Source organism: Anguilla rostrata, chromosome 5, assembly GCF_018555375.3.
Source record: "Anguilla rostrata isolate EN2019 chromosome 5, ASM1855537v3, whole genome shotgun sequence".
Classification (NCBI taxonomy): domain Eukaryota; kingdom Metazoa; phylum Chordata; class Actinopteri; order Anguilliformes; family Anguillidae; genus Anguilla; species Anguilla rostrata.
The window spans coordinates 13,087,222-13,110,418 of record NC_057937.1 but is presented as its reverse complement, the minus strand read 5'-3'; the positions used below and the strand labels follow the sequence as shown (position 1 = coordinate 13,110,418).

The following is a 23,197-nucleotide window of genomic DNA, read 5'->3' as shown; positions in this document are numbered from 1 at the left end:
CAGAAGCCGGCAAGAGGAGTCTTTTTTATCACGGCCCCTGGTCCTGGAATGAGCTGCAGGTTAAGCTCAAGCTTGGTACACTCATTTCCTTGGCTGCCAATTAAAAACAAAAAAGATCTCAGAAATCTTAACTGTTAAATGCACTTGTTTTAGTACTTAATCTCTCATGGCATCCTGGTTATATGTATGTATCTCTGTCATTCTGTTTGTGTATGTATCTTTGTATGACCCCACAGTTGTCTGCTTTGTACTGTATTGTATTTTATTTTAATGTGCTGTTCTCCTTGTAATATCTTTTAACTGAGCTGCCCTCTTGGCCAGGTCTTCCTTGTAAAAGAGATTCTGTCTCAATGGGACCCTCAACAAAAAAAATAAAAAATAGCATGTCCGTCAAATGTAATATTGAAGTGATTACTTTTTTTAACACCCTGACGATTTTCAGGGTGCATATGTTTGTTAATTGTTTAGATATACAGTGTCCTAAATGGACAGTTCTTTACTCGAGAACCAGTACACGTTTACGTTTTGAAAGGAAATTACAATACAGACTTAATTGTAGTACGCGTTACTCCATGGATCAGGGGAGCTACTTTCCGCCTTGTAGATAATTTAGTCAGTTTTTAAATATATGTATATATACAAGAGCATTTGAAATGAGCTTGAAGCTTGCTTTGATGAACTCTCATGGCCTGTGATGGTATTGTGAAAAAAAATAGTGGGCCTAACCAAACAAATGGGAATATTTACTTTTGTGGGTCAACAGTTCATGTTGCCCTGCTTCAGAATTTAGATGGATTACTTAAATCTGCCATATGAAACGTAAGGAGTGTTAGGGAAGGCTTTAACTGCTTTAAAGTTAAACTAGTTGTTCAAGTACATTTGGCAGAAGTTCGCTGGTAGTGCTACTACATTCAAATTGTGTAGTGGTTGTAGTGATGTAGTATTTTTTGTCATTTTGACGTAGTGAACTACAGGTACTATCAAATGTTTTTTTTTTTCTCTCCCCAAAACCCTTTGTCCAAATATCACATCCTTTCTCTCTTTTATTTCTAGTCCCGATTTGTGATAAACACTCTGTTCTGTGATAGTTGCCACTGGAAATTGCATTCGAATCACACACACCAACAATATTCACTCCCAATTGTCAGACAAGCCAGGGCCCCTGATACATAATTAACACTTGTCACTTTTAGTTTCTCTCTGAATATGTATATATTTCTGTTGAACAAATACAGCAGGTCAAAGCGGTGGCATCTCTGAGCACTCCTAAATATCTTCTCTATTTTCATTGATTTCACTTAGCTAAGCAATCGCTATGCAAATTGGGTCTGAACAATTCAACATTGTCATTTTCTACCTAAACGGTCTCATATGTCATCATTAATAATTGGAGCCTGAAATGTCAATCTTCATAATCGATTAAAACCATTAACCAATAAGCCATGACTTAAGTATTACGATGGGATAGATTGTCTCCAGTGAAAATGTTGACCTGGCTATTGGTCAGAACAGTTTCAACTTTAACTGCTATAAATTAATGACTGACATCATCCAGCATGAAACAAAACTATAAGTAGACCAGTTTTCCCGAACCTGATAAATGTAAACAATGGAATTCTCAGTAAAAACTGTCAGTTTTCAGTGCCATCAGGTTCCTACTTTCATTATGGAAGGAACGCTAGAGAAGTGCGAGCTCTAAAATCACAAAGTCATTACACAATCTCATACAATTCATTGTAGTGGGGCTTGGGTTTAAACCTTCAGGTGATCATTCCCATGTGTAAATGCAACCTCCCAAGAGGACATTCCCTATTGCTTTAAGTGTGATTCTGATTGGACAGACTGCTTCAAACTTCAAATAGAAGGGCTGATAAAGCACCTTAAGGAATGATGTCCACAAGTGAACAATGCTCCAGAGGCCAGCAAAGGCTTTTTTGGATTACATTTTTCAATTCAAACTAATCAGATTTTTAAATGGACAATTTAATGTTTCAGAGAAGACAGACTTCTGCTCCAACAGCATTTTAAGCAGCATTCATTTTGGTTGAAACCCACCCAAACAATCAACCATTTGTTCAGCTGGCATGAATCTAAAAATGCTGAATTTAGTGTTGGTTCACATGTACACACGAGAACTCCCTTTAAACAGGTTAAGTAAATCAGACTCATGCCACAAAGCACAATTCTATGATGCTATAAAACATTTAATCTATGAAGACAACTACAGGGGAACCTCAATACTTTGAGCAATGAAAGCAGTTTGTGCAATAAGGGATATTTTAGGCAGTTCAATATGCCAATTGCAGTGGCTAGTATGGTGGCATTAAGGTCCCCCCCCCCCCCAGTAGGAATACATTAAGAAACTTAAAAGCAGCATACAAAGCTGTGATCTAATGTTCTGAGACAAATGAAGGATATAGGATCACTCAATGCAAACAAAACAGTCCAGTAAAGTATGTTGTAACCATTTCCTATGATTCATGCAGCCAGAGACAACTACATCCAAGGAAAACCTCAGCAGTACTACATGTTGAGCACCAACACAATCGAACCACATCTCTAGCCTTAATGCTGGGAGGAAAGTGCTGCTGGGGGGGGGGGGGTTTACAAAACCTGGATGGTTAAATGCAATACATTTATACACTCTGGAGCAAACTTGAATACAAATCTACTCCTTTACACACAACCTTGGCCCCTGCAGTGGAGTTCAACCTGTATTCAGCAACAGCCAAAGGTTACGAGTCACTGTGCCTAGCAAGATTGTGATTTTTTTTTTTTTTTTTAAACCCCATTAGTTACACCATGCAAAACACTGTCACTGGTTTAAATGCCCTTGTATGAATAGTCCATAAGGGTCAACTAGACAACCTTGCAGTTTATACAATTCATTGCACTCATGGAGTAAATAGAATTCCAGGATACTAAATGCATGCAGTTGAGAAACTGCCAAGCCACTCATGAACTTCAGAGCAACTTAACCATGAAGTAGATTGTGAAAGTCATTTAAAAACCCAGAAGGCAACGAACCTAGCCCGCCACATGATTGGACAAAGTCTGACAGGTCTTTAGTCATTTATTAATCATAGTTTACAGAGTTAGGTTTACGTAGTCTCCGCAGCAGTACAGTCACCAGCACAAGGGTGCAGATCAGTCCCAATGCAGCCACCAATCCAGTCATGACCACAGCCTCAGACACACCTAAGGTGGGGGGGGGGGGGGGGGGGAAGAAGAGTTGACATTAGTCCAGGACACAGATTAACTACTCTGGGTTAAAGGATAGTTACCTCCAGCTCTGTGATCCTCTACCACCAAGTGTTGGCTTTGGGCAGCAGGTACTAGGCCACTGGCACTAGCCTGTTGGATGACAATGGGGCCTAGGGCAGAGTCACCCTCATACTGTGTAGCTGGAGAAACAAGACAAGTTCTCACTTCATTGTCAATTCATGGAGGCAACAGGTTATTGAAACAGGGCAGACCTGAATCCGTTAAACTCCTGCCCTTCCTCCCAGTACAGCTTGCATCACAGCAGCTACACACTTCATGATTCCCAGATGCACTAATCCACCTAGAAGAGAACATGTTACTTTGATTCATACAAGGGACCAAAAAGTATGAAAGAACACCATTAACTAACCGTTGAGTTCCAAGAGAGAATGAGCAAGCCTTTCCCTCAGGAGACAAAGCAGTAGCTTTCAAATGACAGAAAAAGTAGATCTGTGGAGAGGGGAAGACCATTGCAGCAGGCACTGCCAACAGATTGTCTTCAGAAGAGATTAATGGCACAATGTAGTCAAAGCAAATTTTACTCACAGCACTCCTGGTCTCTTTAGCAAACCTGAAAGCATCCAGCTGAAATTGCAGTTTATCATTTTGTACCCTTGACAGGAACTGGGACCGGGAATTGGTCAGCTTGGAATCCATTAGACACCTGGAAGGCAAACATTGTAGATCCACAGCATCCATGGAACAGGTTATCAATTGGTACAGCATACTCACCCTTGGTTCTCAACAAAAGCATATCTGGGGACAGCATTCATATTTGGGTCTAAAGTGGCCACACAGGAATCCACAAACACATGAAGAGGTACATGGTTGGCCTGGACCACAGATGCTTCAATGTTAATGAGGTCTCCCAGGAAGAACACATTGGATGTCCTCTCCATCTGCCAGTTGTCTATGGGGAGGAGGGGGGCACAGTTGAAGCTTAGTACAAGATGCAAAATTAAAGACCATGTCAGCTTAGCCTACCGTCCATGAGCCTCAGGGAAAACACAAGAAGGTCCTCAGCAGACAGGGTAGAGCGGTAAGGGATCCATGTTGGTTTCAGGGCATTACTACTCACGTTATGCAGCCTGGGGAAAATTGCAGCAGAGAAGTTACTTTCAGAAAACCCAGTGAGCAGGTAGGTGGCAAAGCAGATTCTAAATTTGAATGTTAGGGTTTGAGATGGTCATATGCACAAATTCAGCACACCTGGTTAAATGATAGGTAGAAAAAGCTGATGTGCATATCGAATGGAAGAGAACCTGCCAACCTTATGTAGTGACACTGAACACCAACTATTGCCCCATTAGTCCTAATGATGGGAGTGGACCCAAGTGCTTTAGGCTGATAGTCGAGACCAAAGGTATAGACAAGGGAGTCCTCAGTCATCTGGAAAGACAAGGTCCAGATTAGTTATACATTTCAGCTACATGCACAGGACAAATCTATCGCACCAAATACATACCATCAATACACTATTACAACCATGTAACTCAGTTGCAAAAAACAGAACCCGAGCAGAAACATCCTGCCCAACAGGTCCACAGCCTCCCAGGGTGATGTCAGAGGGCTGGATTAGGTGGTTATTACCAAGAAAGTCCATATCCACATCCAACTGAACAGAGCTTTCTCCACAATAGACCTTCACAGCATCAGGCTTGGATGTTGGATATTCCACAGCAGTTGTTGGGAGCTTGGGGCCGCCGAAGGTCGGGCGGGGGCTCACGGGCGCCTGGGTGTAGCCGGCGCCGCCGAAGGTCGGGCGGGGGCTCACGGGCGCCTGGGTGTAGCCGGCGCCGCCGAAGGTCGGGCGGGGGCTCACGGGCGCCTGGGTGTAGCCGGCGCCGCCGAAGGTCGGGCGGGGGCTCACGGGCGCCTGGGTGTAGCCGGCGCCGCCGAAGGTCGGGCGGGGGCTCACGGGCGCCTGGGTGTAGCCGGCGCCGCCGAAGGTCGGGCGGGGGCTCACGGGCGCCTGGGTGTAGCCGGCGCCGCCGAAGGTCGGGCGGGGCCTCACGGGCGCCTGGGTGTAGCCGGCGCCGCCGAAGGTCGGGCGGGGCCTCACGGGCACCTGGGTGTAGCCGGCGCCGCCGAAGGTCGGGCGGGGACTCACGGGCACCTGGGTGTAGCCGGCGCCGCCGAAGGTGGCGGGGCCTGGTAGGGCAAGGTCACGGGCGCTGGGTGTAGCCGGCGCGCCGAAGGTCGGGCGGGGCTCACGGGCGCCTGGGTGTAGCCGGCGCCGCCGAAGGTCGGGCGGGGGCTCACGCGCACCTGGGTGTAGGCCCGCCGGGCGCCGGAGTGGTTGCGGCGGGAGTCGGCGGGGTCGGCACCTGGGTGTATCCAGGTCCACCGTAGGTTGGGTGGGCAGTCATGGGCACATGGGTGAATTCAGGTTCCCCAAAGGTTGGGTGGGCCGTCACAAGAGCTCTAGTGAACCATGGACTGACGGTTGGCCTGCTTACAGGAACCACTGGTTGTCTTTCTGTAAAAACATGTTCATTAAAGTTTGAAGGTGGATACCCCTTCTGAGCATCACATGAACTGTCCAACAAACCAAAAATCATAACCCAAGCAAACAACTGTACTTCCCCCATTGTAAATGACTATCTATTCAAACAAAAGCCAACAATGTTCTGTTGATTCACTGCGCCCATTTTATAGGCATCTGAACGTAATTGATCATAATTGACAAAACCCCTCCTTTTTCCTCATTGCACCCCTTTTCTTCCAGTCCTAAAATGTCCCTGCCTTTTCTAATTAGCCTTTTGCAATCTGATAAGTCATTCAACCACTCTTGCAAGAGCAGTGCTCTCTGTCAATTAAATGATCTGCAATATCAGATTAGAAATGGCAAGAACACATTAAAGCAGGGAAAAAAAAATTGTGCAATGAGGCTAGAAGAAGGGTGACAATTATCAATTATTGTCAATTATGATCAAATACATTCAGCTGCCATTAAAACTGGCTTTGTGATGAAAGCTGAGCATTGCTGGTTTTGTGAAAAGAGATATTGGTTTGTGATGGGGGAAGAAAGGTTGCTTGCTTGAGTTGTGATTTTTGGTTTGTTTGGCTACTTATGTGATGCTCAGTGTCAGGGCTGCCCAGTGCTGTTCCTGGGGATCTATTGTCCTGTAAGTTTTCACTCCAGTCCTTACATATTCACCAGCTAGAGATGTCAGTTATCTACAGTTAGTTAGTAGAATCAGGTGTGACAAATTAGGGTTGAAATGAAAACCTACAGGATGGTCAATATCCAGGAATAAAGCTGAGCATCCCTGCTGAAGAGGGAAATCAGTTTTCAAATGTCAAAGCACCACTTTTCCCAACAGCGCAGCAGGTTATTAGAAAACCAGTGGCCCCAGAGGGTCCTTTAAGGAGTCTAACAATCAGAAGTACATGGGTTCACCCAGGCTCTCCTGACAGTCTTTGGGGGACCCAGCTTCATGCTCATTTATGGCAGTTGGTTAAAGATCAAACTCTTAGAGTTCCGTCTGATAGCTAGGTCAATATTTTCACCAGACATATATTCTGCCTTGTAAGTCCTAGCTTATTAGTTAATAGTATAAACATATTCTTGACATTTCAGGCTTCAATCATTAATGATGACAAGGTTGTGTCAATTTACGTAGCAAATAATGCTAAATGCTTCTGACCTAATCTACATAGCAATTGTAACCTTAGATCATCAACAGCGGCTAAGCAAAATCGATAGATGCCACTATTTCAATCTGTATTTGTTCAGCTGAATTGTATTCAGGAAGTGTCAATTGTATACAGGGGCCCTAGCTTGTTTGCCAATTGGGAGTGATCTTCAGAAATCTGAAACATGAACTGAAGTAAAAGAATTGTTCCTGGTTTTACTCAGCACAGTTATCCAACTAACTCAGCAACCTGTTTCATGAAATATCCCCCAGGTGTGGTGAGTGAACTGTTAGCCACTGCTTTAATCACTCAATTAAGTGCTGATTTGAGATGCAAATGAGCTAGCCACACACAGGTCTATAGGTCTCATAGGTCTGCATGAACCTATGAAGAAAATGTGTAGCTAGTTACTATTTATTTAAAAGCCTTGTTTTGCAGGCTTATGTAGATCTGACCCATTTTTATTTTGAAAAAAGAGTTACTTGGTAAATTGAATTCATTTATATAGCGCTTTTTATCCAAAGCGCTTTACAATTGATGCCTCTCATTCACCCATTCACACACACACACTCACATGCCAATCGTGAAAGGCTGCCATGCAAGGTGCCACTCAGCTCATTGGGAGCAATTACGGGTTAGGTGTCTTGCTCAGGGACACTTCCCAGGGCAGGGGATCGAACTGGCGACCCTCTGACTGCCAGACAACCTCCTGAGCTATGTCGCCCCTTGTGCAAGTAAAATACTGTATAGAGCAAAGTTTCTAAGCTGAGACATTTTAAATTATGGATGAGCAGGAAGAACTGTATAGATATTTTCTCAGTTTTGATCTATGGAAACTGAACTAAAACTGAGTACCATGGAAATTGAATTCTAACCCATGGCCACTGGAGACCTTTGCCATTCATATTACTGGTGCAATATTTTCTTGTTGTGGAAAAAAAAAAATCAGGGCCTATAACAAACATAACGATATGGCACTGCAAGCAGATAGGTACACCACAACTATTTGCTTCTCAATTAATTACAAATATAAAAGGCAGCTGTAAAAACATGCTTTATTTTTCCATTGTGTTTTGGGTTGGGTTTAGTTTGTAATATGTGCCATGTCCTGTTCTAAAATGTATAGATGTATTTTATTTATTTCTTAATTTTTTGGGCTAACTGAATTGCTGTAATCTGAGATTATGAGAGTGTGAAGCATAGTAATAATGTTTAAAAATCAGCAGCATAAAAATCATATATGACAATTATTTGTCTATTTAGCTATGTCAACATTTCTGACCATGGCTCAGTATATACAGATAGCAGTTTTATGGATGAATTGCCCAAAGTGGCATTTCTTACTGTAAGAATCCTACTCAGAAGAACTGCTGCTCCATAAACCACCCATGGGTTACCAGATTGCGTACATTTATTTCCAAATCTCAGAGTAAAGGGAATACAACTGGCTTTAAGATCCCACCAGTGTTTCCCACAAATCCCTGTTCAAGAATTCACTTTTTCTCAGCTCCACCTTACCTTTTTAGGCAGTCCTCAGTCCTCACTAATACATCTTCATATCACACATAACACATCTTGAACTCCTGATATCATTTAATATCTGTCTCTCTGTTGACCTGTTACAATTTGGTGAATCTTGAAAATATTCAAAAACAGGTGTGATGAAGACCATTGTCATGGTAATAAATGCTTTAACCTCTTTATGAATATTCTTAAACTGTTCCATAGGACCTGGAACTTGTTATGAACTATTTGTCAGGTTTACTGAATCCTGAATAGGGAGCCAAAATGAAGCCAAGCTCACTCTCCGAGTATCTATGGCTGTGTGGGAGTAGACAATGGAAGGAAAAGCTACAACTTGTTAATTTTAGCAAATTACTGAAGAACAAACTTTCTGTATACATTTGTACCTTGTCAATACCACTAAACTACCCAACTGGATGTGAAAAATTCAACCCGATGATACAATTGCAAGTTTAATGGAAAAAAGAGACAGACTAGATGACCTGACTGAAAATCATGGTAAGCCTATTAGCATACAAACCCATACAACAATGTGCATGCCTATAATATGTATGTGTTTATTTTATGGTTTCCTTTACAAGGTGATCTGTTTGAACATGATTAAATGCGCTTTATCAAAGAAGGCTCTTCATAAACAAATTTGAACTAAAAAGATAATGATAACATTAATACAGAATGTAGAACAATAAGGAACTGATATGCATACAGTAAATATACTGGTATGGGTTTCCTGACAGAAAACTTTCAGTTAAAGTTAAATCATCAAATCTGAAAATTGGTTTGTACTGTCTCTTACTGATTTAATAGTACCATGATTTAAAGAAATAAATAAATATTAACGAATCAATTTATTTTCAGGTCCTCTTTATATCTTAAATGCATGACACTAACACTCGGTAAATGTTGCATTGTTATCAATGATATATGTTGTATGCATGTTAACAAATCACATTCCTGTGTTCCATTTTGCTCAGTTCCAATCTATTCACTGAGAACAACATTAAAATGAAAAGAGAAAATGTGATTCCATAAAAAAAGTTTATGTAATTGTAGAATAACATTTAACTTTAATATAATCATATGCCTGCCCACCATTCTACGCTCTAACCGCTCTCTGATTTCTGTACCTTATTAATGCAAATGATGTGATATTTTCCAATGCTTCTTCTTTGATGGTTTCTTAAATTGCATGACACAGGAAACAATAGACATAATCCTCACTCTTGCACCCCTACATTTAAAAAAGCACTAAATGCATTTATTAGCATGATGCAGCACAAGAAATCGTTTTCATTCAGAGAAAAAAAGTAAAAAAAAATGTACATGTACTCCTCGATGAACTAAAGACTGGAACTCCCTGCTCGCAAGAAAATGAATGGAAATGCACATCCATAATCCTCAATTCAATCAAAAGCCACACCTTGTAGGCACAGGTTAAAAATGTTTTGATATCACTTCTTATAACAAATGTGGTAATTAAAATCATACACAATCTCACTTTCCCCATATTCTAGGTAAAACAAAAAAATTCTCATCAGATTTTTGTTTTCCTTTCAGCATTGTCTCAATTCTAAATAACAAAAAAAAAACGATTCATGCTGAATGTTGTAGTCTAGATGTTACAAAGGCCGTATGATTACACATTTGCTCCCGTCTAATTCTTGAGCTTCCACAGCATCAATAGGGACAAGCCAGCGACGGCCGCTGCAGGGACGTAGTAGTTATCTAGCAGGTTATATGGGAAACCTGCTCTCTGATCTCTTTGTGGGCTGTAGGTGTGCATGGGCGCCAGGGAGGGTTGCTCGTTCGAGGCCCGGGGGGCTTGCCCCGCGTGGTTCGGGACGGGGGCTGATTCGGACACGTGACCCACGTTCACCCTCGCATCCTGATGGTCGAGGAGGCTCCGGTGGACGGAGTCGTAGTGGTCCTCTTCGGGCTCTCTGTGCGAGGGCACGGCGGCGGTGCCGCCGGAAGCCACGCTCTCCCGACAGGAGCCGCTGATCATCAGGCGGTTCGAGTTCCCGGAGTACGGCTCCTCGGGCACGGGCGCGGGCGCCGGGAAGGCCGGGTTTCCGGGGGGCCGGTGTCCCGGGGCTACGCAGGAGCGCAGCGTCCCGGGTTTGCTGAGGAACTCGTCTTCGCCCAGGGGTCCCCCAGCGAGGGGAGACGGGGCCGGGTGATCAGTGTGATCGGCCCGAGCCGCGAGTTCGGTGAGCCTGCTGGGCTGCTGGACTGAGCTCCCCTGCGCCGGGTGGGCCTGCCGATCGTTCGCTGCGACCTTTATGAGAAAGCGCAATGAATCACCGAGCATTCCAACCAGATACAACACACAGGAGGTCTGCAGGGGACACACAACATGCAATCCTACAGAAGACATGGAAAAGCCCAACGTGACATAGCTCAAGAGGTAAGACCGATTGTCTGGCATCAATTGTAAAGCGCTTTGGATAAAAGCGCTATATAAATGCAGTCCATTTACCAACGCACATTCTTTAGAACAGGGTTTTGTAGTATGTTTTGCTTTCAATCGGCGGCCAAATTAACTCACAAAAAAGCCCACCAACACTGTAGCCTGCTATCTGAATTCATAGTTGGTTGCTGTTTGCAATTTCTAAACAGAACACGAATGTGATAAAATCTGAAAAAAAGTTTAACTACTTCTACCTGGAAGATGAAAGAAAAATGACCGTAAACTGATCTATATATGTTTGAGAGGTGGTTGCAGGTGTGTAGTTGGGTATGAGAGGACAGAGAGAAAGAGCAGCAGACTGAAGAGCATCTGAAAAGCATGTTCAGTCTGGGATGCTTGCATGAACAGAGACATATAAGAGACACTGTCTATTTACGAAAACTAGGGAATTTAACTATGAAAGAGAAAGATAAAAATGACATACTAATAAATATGTTCAACAAGACAGCACATTACTTACCTGATTAACAGTTGGATCAGAGTTCTCCACAGGCTGCTGCGTGGTATTGGCAGCTGGCAGGTTGCACTCCTGGACAGGTAATTTCACTGGGGACATCTGGGGTTCGGGGGGACTTACTGCAGGACCAGTGGCAGGGGTTTCTGAGGCTAGGGGGAGGCTGGGTGACAGTAATGTGTAGCTTGGGGCAGGAACCTGAGAGGAAGCCCCAGGGAGGTCTTGCCCTATAGGTACTGCAGGGCCTTGACATGGTGCTGCGTCTGCTGAGGACTCGTTATTGACAGGGGTCGAATTCTGCTCTCCAGAAACGGCCACTGATTGGGGCTGTTGCTGTGGCGATGGGTCTTCCACTCTTGGGGGCTGAAGAGGCGATCCGCCCGGGTGCCTTGGAGGGCTGGGATCTGGGATGTGAACGGGATGGGCATTCGCAGCAGGGGCCACAGGAGCTGCATTTACAGAACAGGAGGAATAATCGCAAAAGAACAATTACTGGAAGTACAGGGGTGCAGGGAAAAGACTGTTAGACACAAAGAAGAGTGAATGGATGCAGAATCTTGATTTATTTCCGATTGAATTATTCACAGGAAATATATAAATCTATAGGGGAAGCGAAGATGACACAAATTAAACAGTTATACAATAATCACACATAAATGGTAAAAACTTAAAAAGCTGTAAGAAAGGTACTTCCTTTAACTTTTTTTTTTTTTGCGCCCATCTCCAAATGGCCTCTTTGGAAAACTTCCTAGACATAGCTCAGAAATAACAATGCACAATGTTGGTCGTATTGCCATCAGGTTTAAACCAGGGCTTGTCCAGCATTGTGGCCGTGGCTGCATTGTGTTTATAAGCCCACCAGGCACAGCCACAATCATCTGCATCCACTCAAAAAAAAAAAAAAATCTTTTAGTTGAGAGAAAAACTTCCACTCGTACTGTGTTTGAGCTTCTGATACTTTGTTTCAGTAATACTTACAGTAATTCAGACAATCCCCCAAAGGTTACCTTTCAGAAGAGACCAAGACTATGCCTGTAGTCAATAGGGTTCATGAATAGCAACCATTTTATTTTGGGTATGTCAGGGTATTTTCAGGCTTGTGTTAAAAAAGAGGGCGATAGTATAGGTCAAGATACCGCCATATTCGAATGGGCGTGTAGCACCGTCACAGCGTTTCAGTGCACCTGTACAGCCAATCCTCCTGGCCTTCTCGACCCTTTCATCAGAGAAGCACAGTGGCCGGACCGGTGGAGACGTACCTCTGGGGCCCAGCAGGGGCTCGTACACGGCCCTGATTTCACTGGCGAGCTCCTCGTGCTCACACTGCACCAGCGCGCTGATGAACTGTTCCGGCCAGTTTTTCCGTCTCTTAAGGCAGTCCAGCAGGTGCTGCATGGCAATGTAGTTGCCTGAGGTCTCTCTTTTGGCTTCAATTTCCTCCTTCAAGAGAAGCCAGCAGGAACAAAAAATTCCCAGGTGAGAAAAGTTTAATCCACAAGGTCGCACGTTGACTTACATTATATTAGTTATTTAGCAGACACTTGTATCCAGAGCAGCTTTAAATAAACATAAGTTGAACGTTAGTGCATCTACCTTAGGTGTTACTTACAAAACAAACTAAATTCTCATAGAACGATACAATACATGGTTGCGCATGTTCATAAAATGTCACAAAAAGGACTGTCGTAAAGTGCTTTACAACAGTCCTATTTGTACCATTTTATTTGCTATGCAAATAAAATTGTTATCATCATTATTATTATAAATTCATTGCAACTCACCCGGTCTGTCTGAGTGAGGCAAGGCAGATGGGGCACGATCTCTCTCGCTTTGACTATAGACGCAATCGCCGCCATTTTGGGCCGTAAGTAGCAATTAAACAGCTGTTCACTGGCATAGGTCATTTTCTATCTGCATTAATGACAAAGACAGAGAAGTTCAGTGCTTCAGTTCAGTGGCCCATACAATTTATCTGCAAAGTCTGTTCAGTTATGTGTGAGTTCTATATCGTCTGAACATGCAGAACATGGCAGATGTTAGGAATGTGAAGGCCACATGCCACACCCTTGTTTCAGCTACTAGATATAGCTTGGCCTGTATTGTGTTTCCCAAGAAAAATGAACGTGAACTCCACTGGGGGAACTCAGGCCAGACCCTGTAGTCAGGGATGGGTTAACAGTACATGTGAAGAATGTGTCACAGAATACATTTCCTTTTTTGAACTGAGAAAAGAGCCAGTCAGTGCCAACCCTCTTGAGCTCTTTCCTGCCGGTGCTCATGCTCACTCAGAATGTGACTGTCTGGTGGAAGAAAAAAAGTGCAAATACAGCTTAAATTTTGGGAGGGGAACCCCTTGTCAACTGAAGCATGGGAATGCACAGTTCTCTCTCTCATGGACCATCTGAAATATGGCAAGCGTGGGGACAGTCCACGGCTATTCTCAAGTCTTTATTTAATGCTTTGCTTTGTCATTACAAGTTTCTCAGACAACACATATTCATGCCAGTCAAGAGGATTTCTACAGTCATAATGTAGGTGACACATTGAGAGATATTGCAAATAAGATGTGACATAACAGGAAGGTGACTACAGGTTAAAAGGTCAGTTAGAACCTAAGATCAAATAGACAAACATGAAGATTTTACAACATATATTAACATATGCAACTACCTCTATGTGTCTCTTAATTCCTACTGTTTGAAAAAAATAGAGCGTTTATAGTACTAACATACATTTGGCAAGCAAACACAATATTTAAACTTTAAATAGTAGCATAAGCCTGTTTGTCAGACTAACATTTACAGTACAGATACACTTCAGTTTTTTTGGTGAATAAATTTGAACCTCAGTGAACTTGCCTTACGCATAGGACATTGTGTCAACAGATCTGTGAAACACCACAACTGAACAAAAAATAAGTTACATATAACTAGCCAACTACATGTACAATTTGTCCACTATCCACTTCCGCTTTGAAGAAAAACGTTTAAATCTACAGGCCCTTGACAAAGTGTGCAAGATACAATCTTGGTAAGACATGCATCCACTGTGACAAACACAACAAACAAAGACATTTCTTCAAAATTATATTTTTTTACTGAATATACTTCAGTAATAGTTTTGAATAGATTCACTAAAAATGAATCTATTTAAAATTTGATTCCAATGTATTGCTCATGGCATATTGCAATAGTAAATACAAAATAGTATAGCTATAGAAAATAAATAATTAATTTCATTTTAAGGTCAGCGCTATTAATTTTGAATGAAACCGGTTGTCTGATTTCCCATTGTTTTGCAACACTGGGCTTTGTAAGCCTTGTGTGAAAGTGTTTTCAGGCCATCTGCTCCACACACACTGGCCACATCCATGCAAATACATTCCCCAGGTTTCATTGTACAAATTATATAAATCGTTTCAGAGAATTATAAAAAACAAAACAATTTTGGAAGCTTCAGGTAACAGTGATTAACAAAAGGAGTGAAGTGGCAGATTTTCTGAGGCACTGCTGTTTGCCCGCACAGCACTTAATCACATGGTTTCAAATGTTAAAGACATGGAACTGTTACCACGTAAACCACAACTCCACGCCCAGCCCAGGCCAAGACCTGCTCAGAAAAATATAGCAGTTACACAATCTTGCTACTCCTCATTTGGATTGTGAAATGGACACCCTGGGATGCACAGGGATTGAACACTAGAGTGACTACCTGTATGCAACTACGATAACATGATAACTACCAAGTGTGCCAAGAGACGTCTAACTATGGCAGCAACAATTATGACTTAAGATAAATTATACAGCAGGTTCTATTATGCACAAATAGAAAAATAACTAAAAATGCAAAATATATCAAAGCCATCCAAAACGTCTAATAATAAGTTAATGGCAAATCATAGTGACCCATGACTACTGGATTGTCTCCTGATGCAAATTTTTCTGTTATGTTTTCTTGTTTTTCTATTTCAGTATTTTTTCAGTGTGTCCAATGTCATGTTCACTTCTATATTTGTCTCTGTGTTTTTTGTTCTTCATAGCACAACACGTTTATTGACCATGATGTATAACCCCGCACTTATCCGATAGTGGGACCCTCCCACACCACATGACTGCATGCACCTGTTCAACATCATAAAATGTGTTTCAGTTTATTTGGGTCGACACCTTAATGAAGGCACCTGTTTGCCGAAACGTTGGTTTGTTTTTAAATAATAAAGATATTCAGTGCGTCGAAGCTTGAGAGTGCGTCAGCTTCTTTACTATCAGGTGAGACACACCCTTGAACAACGTCATTTACCAGAGCTGCTTCAGGAAACATTAACCTGCATAAGAAGGTATCGTGTCAGACTCAGGTCATGCTCAGTGAACGCAGACACTGAGAAAATGGAGTAATTTCCGACACTATGAAATACTGTTTGTGGCGGGCTGGAGCCACACCCCCTCGTTGAGTGGCCACACCTGGGTTGCTTCGGAAAACTCCATTTGCGAACGAGAAGGAAGTCAAAGAAATCTGGCTGGGAAGTGAAAAGCAGTGGAGCTGGAAAAGCTGGAGAGCCGGAGAGCTTTGTTTGGTCCATTTCGTCTTCGTTGTTTTAGTTTATTTGTGCCTCTAACCAATGAGAGGGAATGCTGACAACTTTAGTTTAGTTTTGTTTGTCTGTGTGCTTAAAAAACTGTTTCTTTCAGCAAATAACATGCCGGTGAAAACTGTAATGGGCGAAGCTCCCTCTGCCCAATGTCTCTGCCCCTCCCGGCACTCTACCGTGCTTATGGAACATAATTTCTGTTAAACATTTTGAATATGTACTCCTGGATTATGAAATAAGCCTGTGTGAGATTTTCAGGGGCTGCTGAGAGGCTCGTCCTGCCAAGACCCTGGGTTCCAGTGTGTGGGGGTGCCCGTCAAGTTTGTATTGAATCTTGGCAGAGGCGGTGCATAAGTGACTGTTGCCCAGGGAGGAAGGTCATCTGTCGGTGAGATCGTCCTTATTTCACATCAGTGCCTCTTCTGGTTGATCTGTTTTTTAGTTACTAAAACCCAATGACTGAGCAGTGAAAGGAAAAGCCTTTTGAGAGAGCACATCCTCACCTGTGAATCTCTGAATAAACAGAGGATACTGCAGAAATGCAAAAGTCCCACATACTGTAAGCATGGGCATTCAATTCAATTTGAATTCAAAACACATGAATTTAGAAACTGATTTTAAAATGACTGAACTGTACCTGTGGTACAATTCAGCACCTGTAGTATAATGCAGTATCAGGAAGTGACAAACAATCCATTTTCATGTAGATAGGCCCCATGATGGACCTCATTCATTACCTTCTGAAATAAAATGATTGTAATTCTAATTACAAGTTTTCTCCATTCTTTTTCACTATTCACACACTCTGTTTGACCAATCAGGACAAGAGTAGGCCGTGCGGATGTCACAGCTGTGCTATAAACTTGAATATATTTGAGGCAGGTGAAGGTCAATATTCAGGTGAGAACTGAACACAGACGCACTGCTAAAACATTTCCATCACCTTTATGGCTTTACATGCCTATTTGCATGCCTTCTGTCCAAACGGGAACTTGAAATTTAAATTTAAATTAAAGTAATCCAGACCACAAATGTTCCACATACTTTCGAGGGATCTGAAAATGATCTAGGGGTTACAGGTATATACAATTAAATTAACAGCAGCAGTGCCATCCTATAGCAAGACTGCCTGATAGCGTAAGCTAAATGTGGCTGGGCTTGGCTGGTACTGGCAACATTTTGTGGGAAAAGCTAGTTGCAGGTGGAAGCAGTGCTGTTAGCCCAGGAGGGGACAGTTTCCCTTCTGGGCCATGCAAAGAACCAATGCTCTAGTGAGGTGTGGGAGAGGGATGCTGTGCTGCAGAGCACTTGGCTCCCAAACACACTGAGCCCATGACCCCACTAATCAGGAAACACATTTTCTGTGATAGTCTTTTTCTTTAATTGTAGCCGAATACAATTTCAAACAGGAAATGCTCATGTTTATGGCGAAACAACTGCGTGTACACAAACTATTACTGTGCATGTAACTTGTGCCGCATTTGACTGGTGTGAATGCTTATGGAAAATACAGAACAAACAGCTAGCTACTTTAGTTATTTTGTCACTTCTAGATCATGACTCACCTCAACTCCTTTTGTGACCCACATTTGGGTCCCTGCCCACTGTTTGGGAAACACATTGTGTATGTAGGGCACACCACATGATTCAGTGTGTCATTAAAGATCCCACTAGACTTATTGAACAGGAAGTGTTCTACTTCAGATTATTCATTTTAACAATGCTATATTTTAAAAAATGCACAGTTCAGAAGTGACTGCAATGCAATATAGGCTATACTTAGTAGCACAAGTAGCAATTTGTGAAGAAGAGTAAGATCTATATAGTACTGTTCCTTTATAGGAAAAAGTCTAAGACACCTGTACCACCCAGTAACCTTGCAAAGCCTGCACTGTCTAGTGGCTCTTCCGGTGCTTGTTTAGATAAAACACTGTCCACATGTCATTCAGTGCATTTTCTGCGTTCAATTGCATAATGTCCTGGTAGCTCCTTCGTCAGATTGTAGCTGAATACAATTTCAAACAGTGACTAAGTGACCCAGTATATAAATGCCACACATGGTGCATTGCTGGATACAATTTGAATGGCACTTGGTGAAGAGGGTAAAACAAAATTGAGACTCAAGGAAACTATAAGATTGTAACCACGGTGACTGAGGAGAGAGGTGCATGGGTGCTACAGTGCTTCGGGTCAAACAGAACTGTCGACCTGTCCTTCAGCAGGTTTTTTAATTAGCACAACTTCTTACAGCCTGGACTGTGTCCAGCTGGTAAGCGATTAATGACTTCCAGACTTTGGAAGCATATTATATCAGATAGCAGAGGCCTTCTGCACACAGAGGAACATGTAGAAATGCTTTTGTAGCCTCCACAAATGTATTCCGGTTCCCAAAGGCATTACATTACATTACAGGCATTTGGCAGACGCTCTTATCCAGAGCGACGTACAACAAAGTGTATAACCATAACCAGGAACAAGTATGACGAAACCCCTAGAGAGAAGGCATTTTCAAAAGCCAAAAGGCCAGAATTTCAATCCCTGAAACTGGCAAAAGCATGTAATATATACATAGGTAGTAGGCTATATACCTAAAGTGGCACAACCAGCACTTTTCAAAGATTGATAGGTTAGCTCAACAATCAAATTAAAAACTGCAGACGATTTATAAAGTCAGTGCCAAGACTAACTACTATATAGTCTTGCAATCATCATTTATACTGTGCATATGGCAGTGGAAAAGTAAAATGACATGGTATACAATCGGTAACTTCTGTGTTCTGTAATAAGTGAAAAACCTGAAAAGTCAGGTGGTAACATGAAGAAAATACCGGTATCCTCTGCATTGCTGGTCCTGCAGAGTAGTTATAAGCAGACAGGTTCAATACTGTGCATGGGTGAGAGGGAAATTAATTAGAAGTTCACTTTTAAGTACATAGTCAGTGCTCCACTTTGTCTAACAATGAAACTGACCGTTCATACAAGCACTAGAGGCACGCACAGGGAAAAGCTGACCTCTCTTTAAGAAGCAGGAAAGAAATGATCTGGAGTGTGACAGTTATGCCTGGAAATGCCAACTGAATGTCCTCTAAACAGGTAGGTCATTGGAACCTTTGCCTACCTGTTGGTATTCATGGTGCCATTTAGCTCAAAAAAGATTGTTACCTGGCAACATACGCCCGTTTCCCCACATAAACAGCGAAGGTAATAGAACCAGGATATTAAGTACTCATTCTATTATGACGTAAAGGAGGAGAGAGCTGTATTACATTATAACATATAGTAAATAATAATAGCTAGTAACACGCAAATTGCGGTTGGATAGTAGGAAAGGCCATTTCATAAATACCACGAGGGAAATACAAATCGTAGACATAATATCAGACCAACCAGATTCGTAGCATTGTCCATATTTTTTTTAAGTGATCGGTTGGCCAATATTTGGGCTCCTATATATACGTTTTATCAATTTGTTATTATATAGCCTAGTTTCGCTGCAAGACAAAACAATAGGCTATAACCGTCGAACAAGTTTTGTCAACCAAACCCACATAAAACAATTCAACTAAAACAACTGCAAGATAGCGGTAAATAAGCTCTTAATCTAGATACTAAATATTGATATTATCGTAGCTTTTAAAATTGGTCTCCGTGCAAGTACCCTACGTAGCTACTGCATGCACCTCCTCTGAATGCGTAAGGATTGTTCGTAGTCTAACTAGTTAAACAGCTGAAGTACAGTATCGATTGAAATTTGTCGACATATAAAAAGAGAGATAATTTGCATAATTTTTCAAGTTACTTACTGTCTTGAGGTGAAGATGATATAATATACCCTCCAATCCGTGCCTTATTTACTTTCGATATTAAGAGTGAATTTCTGAGTCTTAATCCTTCCCCCAGCGCCGTTCCGTCAGCTGCGACACACGGAGTTTGATATGCTTATTGGAGTATAGCTATGTACATCAATGATGTCAAAACGAATTCTTCCTACAAGTGGTCTGCACCGTCTATATTTACAAATACTTTTCTCACTTCCTTCGGGATGATCAAGTGTTTGTTGTTTCGATACTGTTCATTGTCCTCAAGCTAATACATGTTTTATATATTTATATATTTCGGAATATCAATTGTACCTCTGGTGTGGGTACAATGTAATAGAACAATGGAAGAGCTGCCCGGACCTTGCAAGGAGGTGTGCCTTAACCCTCCTGTTCTGTTCATTTTTTAGGTACAGCAAAAATGTTCCCGGGTCAATCCCCATACAGGGGGGGTTTGCAAATACATGAAATGAACCATTTTCATTTAAAATGTTGATTACACTAATTAAGGCCAGTAGAAGAAGTTTCATACTGAAAAAATAATTTTAATGATTTTCAAACTTTAAAAAGGGTCAATTTGACCCGCAACATAACAGGAGGGTTAAGTCTATCTGTCAGGGTTCTGTGTCTTCCCCCTGTTATTCCTGGTTGGGCCGCCAGATGGCGGCACCTCTGTTTTGTGTCCTGTTTGATTGTTTTATTGGTTTCAATTATCCCATTATTGGTTGCTTTATTGTCTCGTGTTCCCTGCCCTCTCTGTGGCCTGATTGTTCATTGTGCCCTCCTGTGTCTCGTCTGCGTTGTGTCTATTTAAGTCTCCCTTCTCCCTGACTCAGGTGCTGGATCCTTGCCTATTGCTTGTCTGCCCGTTGCCCGTTGCCCGTTGCCCGTTGCCCGTTGCCCGTTGCCCGTTGCCCGTTGCCCGTTGCCCGTTGCCCGCGTGCTTGCTTTCCTGCTTGTTGCCTACTTGTGGTTGTTAGTCTGTTCGTTGTTGCCTCCAGTGTTTTTGCCCACGTTCCCTTTCTTATGTTTTTGGAGTGTTGGTTTTTCTCTGTTCCTTAGTTTTGAAAATTTTACTTTGTTTCTGGACTTGCCCTGCGCGTTTCTTTTTTGTTACCTTTTGCTTTAGTACTAATTAAAGGCTACACTCCTAGTTGCGTTTACTTTGGATTTCGAGTGTTTTTACTCTGCGTTTGGGTCCATTCCCGTGTCGCCCCTGACACTATCCCTATCCCGATTCGTATTCGCTCACTGAATTGTGGTCTATTTGACAATGTTCAAAATAAAACAGGAACAATTGGGAAAATAAATGCTTTTCTTGTGACCCTAACTGCAAAATGTAATACATACCTAGATTAGCTATACAATGAAAATAAAGAACACGTTTGTGGCATTAATACAAGGATACCTGTGGTATAGTGGTCAGAGCACAGAGTAATGCTCACTCGTGCCTCTAAATGGTTCAGATGTCTGAACACTGTAGCGTACCATGTAAACAGAATGTCCCATACTTATGGACCAGCAGGCACACAATGTGTCACAACGGAACCCACTCTTGGATTTACCCATTTCAGTTCATTTTCATCCTCCGAAGCAGAAAAGGCACCTTTATAATTTATGTTGTCATTTAAATAAAGATTTAAAACTAGACTGTCCTCTAGATTTGTGCAGAAACAGAACTTTCCTTAGAAAGGGGACTGACCGGGGTACTGTCATATACAAATTAAACTTTCTACTACCACCACCTTGAATTAGTTACTTTACATAACTTTTGAGTTTAAATCAGCCAAGAATATTTTCATTAAACTGTAACTATATGCACGGAGGGATGTCTGTCTGGTATTACTGTACCGTTCCGGCCCTGGCCCAAGCTACAAGCCTTCAACCCTAGCCTTCAACTTGGCCTGTTCATTGTTTGTACCTTTGTAGTCCTTATATTACTAAAATGATAATCCAAGTGTTGTGATAAAGTAGAATAATATTTATGATAAAGATGAGCAACTTTAAGAGAAAGCTAGCCTTTTGAACATTGATACTTACCTTTTCCCAATCCTTATCATGGGAAGTAGGTCTGCCATCTGCTGGTAAAATTGCAATACACAAAAAAGACCACTGCAATTTATTGTGAATGGAATCTTGAAACTCTGCCAGATTATTTTCTTTGATTTGTTCACGACTATACTTTGTTAATCATTTATTATTTTGTTGATCATTAACAAAATCCCCATTTGCTTCCATCAGTGATTCGGCATAGTTGCATTTAGAGACTCAAGTCTGTCTTTACGTTCCTTCAGATCCCTGGTGTCCTCATGCACTCTCTTTGCTTAAATCTGTCCTAAGGAGCTTGGTGGTCTCTCGCTATCCTCTTGCCAACATATACTTTCTATATGTTGGCAATGCCCATGCAGGCTTCTCCTCCATTTTACTCACACTGAAGGAGGCATTCTCAAGAAGTGGCCAGTAGATGCACCTGTCTTTAGCCTGGTCAGATACCAGTGCTCTATGTGTGGTGGAGATGAACATCCTGTTGCATATCTTAAGTATCAATGTATGCAACTGAAATTGTGCTTTACTCTCTAGTTATTGATAATTTTACAACGACAGCAGTCATTTTAGCAGTTATATTGCATTTCACAATGTATTTACGTAAGATGAGATGAGACTCCTGGCCAGTAGTCTGCACAGCTTACAATTTTCAGGCAAGTACATTTTTAAAGCAAGTGCTTTGCTTAAGGACACCACAGTACTGAGATTAAAATGTTCAAGCCCAGGTCTTTTGTCTCTACATCACACCGCTACTAATTATAAGCATATCTACCTCCTGTTTATTATAACCCATATTGCTGTTTGCTGTAAATACAAGGCCTTGGTTTTAAAGACCAGTTGCATACTTAATTACACTTGTGTGTGATAATGTGTCCTCTGAATGTTAGTTCAGTTCAGAATTGACCCAAAGCCTGTCCAACACATATGGAGAAAACTATTGCCTTGTGTTTTTGCTCTCAGTCATATAAAATTATGCTGAAAAATAGGAGTTTCCCCCAGTGAAACTTTTTCACCCATTTTAATTCTGGCAGCTAAGATTGTACTTTTAGGCCCAGTTTGTAAATGCATTGTTCCAGTATTTCCATTTTTGGGAGGTAGGGTTTGGAGCTGGTCTAGAAAGATTTAAACACCCTGTACTGAGGAATTTCAGAATTGTGTCAACGTCATACTGGTTAAACCCCACAGGTTTGCTTTGGGAGTGTTCAGAAATGAGGGTGTTGGCCGCAAGTGACTGCAGAAGTGGTGGACAGCTGACGGCACCGGAATGACAAAGTAATTCAATCCCCCATTATTTTAGCTACGCAGAAACAAACACGAAAGTCTTCTATTAATACTGTGCCTGAAGGAGCAAAAGAGGCCGATGAAATGATTTGCTTCTGAATGAAACAGTGTTG

At 42.0% G+C, this 23,197-nt stretch overlaps 2 protein-coding genes and 1 long non-coding RNA gene across 7 annotated transcripts; 1 reads left to right on the top strand and 2 right to left on the bottom strand.

Moving 5' to 3' along the window:
- The first annotated feature begins 2,493 nt into the window (after positions 1–2,493).
- LOC135254753 (uncharacterized) lies at positions 2,494–2,846 on the top strand. The gene is made up of 2 exons (XR_010329957.1): positions 2,494–2,620; positions 2,735–2,846. It is a non-coding gene; the product is annotated as an uncharacterized LOC135254753 (long non-coding RNA).
- A 214-nt stretch (positions 2,847–3,060) lies between these two features.
- Positions 3,061–5,897, bottom strand: LOC135254751 (zona pellucida sperm-binding protein 3-like). 5 transcript variants are annotated; one of them, XM_064335199.1, is made up of 11 exons: positions 5,592–5,897; positions 5,510–5,532; positions 4,730–5,405; positions 4,535–4,653; positions 4,249–4,352; positions 3,997–4,174; positions 3,811–3,928; positions 3,635–3,714; positions 3,477–3,565; positions 3,285–3,404; positions 3,061–3,198 (listed from the first exon to the last, which is right to left on the bottom strand). In XM_064335199.1, the coding sequence occupies exons 1-11, from the start codon at positions 5,853–5,855 to the stop codon at positions 3,077–3,079; spliced, it is 1,893 nt and encodes a 630-aa protein (XP_064191269.1). In that variant the 5' UTR covers positions 5,856–5,897; the 3' UTR covers positions 3,061–3,076. The 5 variants fall into 5 exon arrangements, with proteins under 5 accessions (XP_064191269.1, XP_064191272.1, XP_064191273.1 ...); XM_064335202.1 differs by lacking the exon at positions 5,510–5,532 and having other exon boundaries at positions 4,730–5,380; XM_064335203.1 differs by lacking the exon at positions 5,510–5,532 and having other exon boundaries at positions 4,730–5,284; positions 5,592–5,896.
- A 3,063-nt stretch (positions 5,898–8,960) lies between these two features.
- Positions 8,961–20,105, bottom strand: LOC135254750 (uncharacterized). Its single transcript, XM_064335198.1, has 5 exons — positions 19,743–20,105; positions 13,133–13,262; positions 12,611–12,791; positions 11,358–11,800; positions 8,961–10,705 (listed from the first exon to the last, which is right to left on the bottom strand). Exons 2-5 carry the CDS (start codon positions 13,253–13,255, stop codon positions 10,082–10,084), a joined length of 1,371 nt encoding a protein of 456 aa, XP_064191268.1. The 5' UTR covers positions 13,256–13,262; positions 19,743–20,105; the 3' UTR covers positions 8,961–10,081.
- Positions 20,106–23,197: the final 3,092 nt, after the last annotated feature.

Excerpts from the sequence above, each read along its gene's own strand:
- LOC135254750 (XM_064335198.1), bottom strand. The coding sequence starts at position 13,255 with ATGACCTATGCCAGTGAACAGCTGTTTAATTGCTACTTACGGCCCAAA. Across the intron at positions 12,792-13,132 it reads GCCTCACTCAGACAGACCGG|GAGGAAATTGAAGCCAAAAG; the intron begins GTGAGTTGCAAT and ends CTTCTCTTGAAG. Across the intron at positions 10,706-11,357 it reads CTGATCCAACTGTTAATCAG|GTCGCAGCGAACGATCGGCA; the intron begins GTAAGTAATGTG and ends TTTCTCATAAAG.
- LOC135254751 (XM_064335199.1), bottom strand. The coding sequence starts at position 5,855 with ATGGGGGAAGTACAGTTGTTTGCTTGGGTTATGATTTTTGGTTTGTTG. Across the intron at positions 4,353-4,534 it reads GTTCAGTGTCACTACATAAG|GCTGCATAACGTGAGTAGTA; the intron begins GTTGGCAGGTTC and ends AATTTTCCCCAG. Across the intron at positions 3,199-3,284 it reads AGAGGATCACAGAGCTGGAG|GTGTGTCTGAGGCTGTGGTC; the intron begins GTAACTATCCTT and ends CCCCCACCTTAG.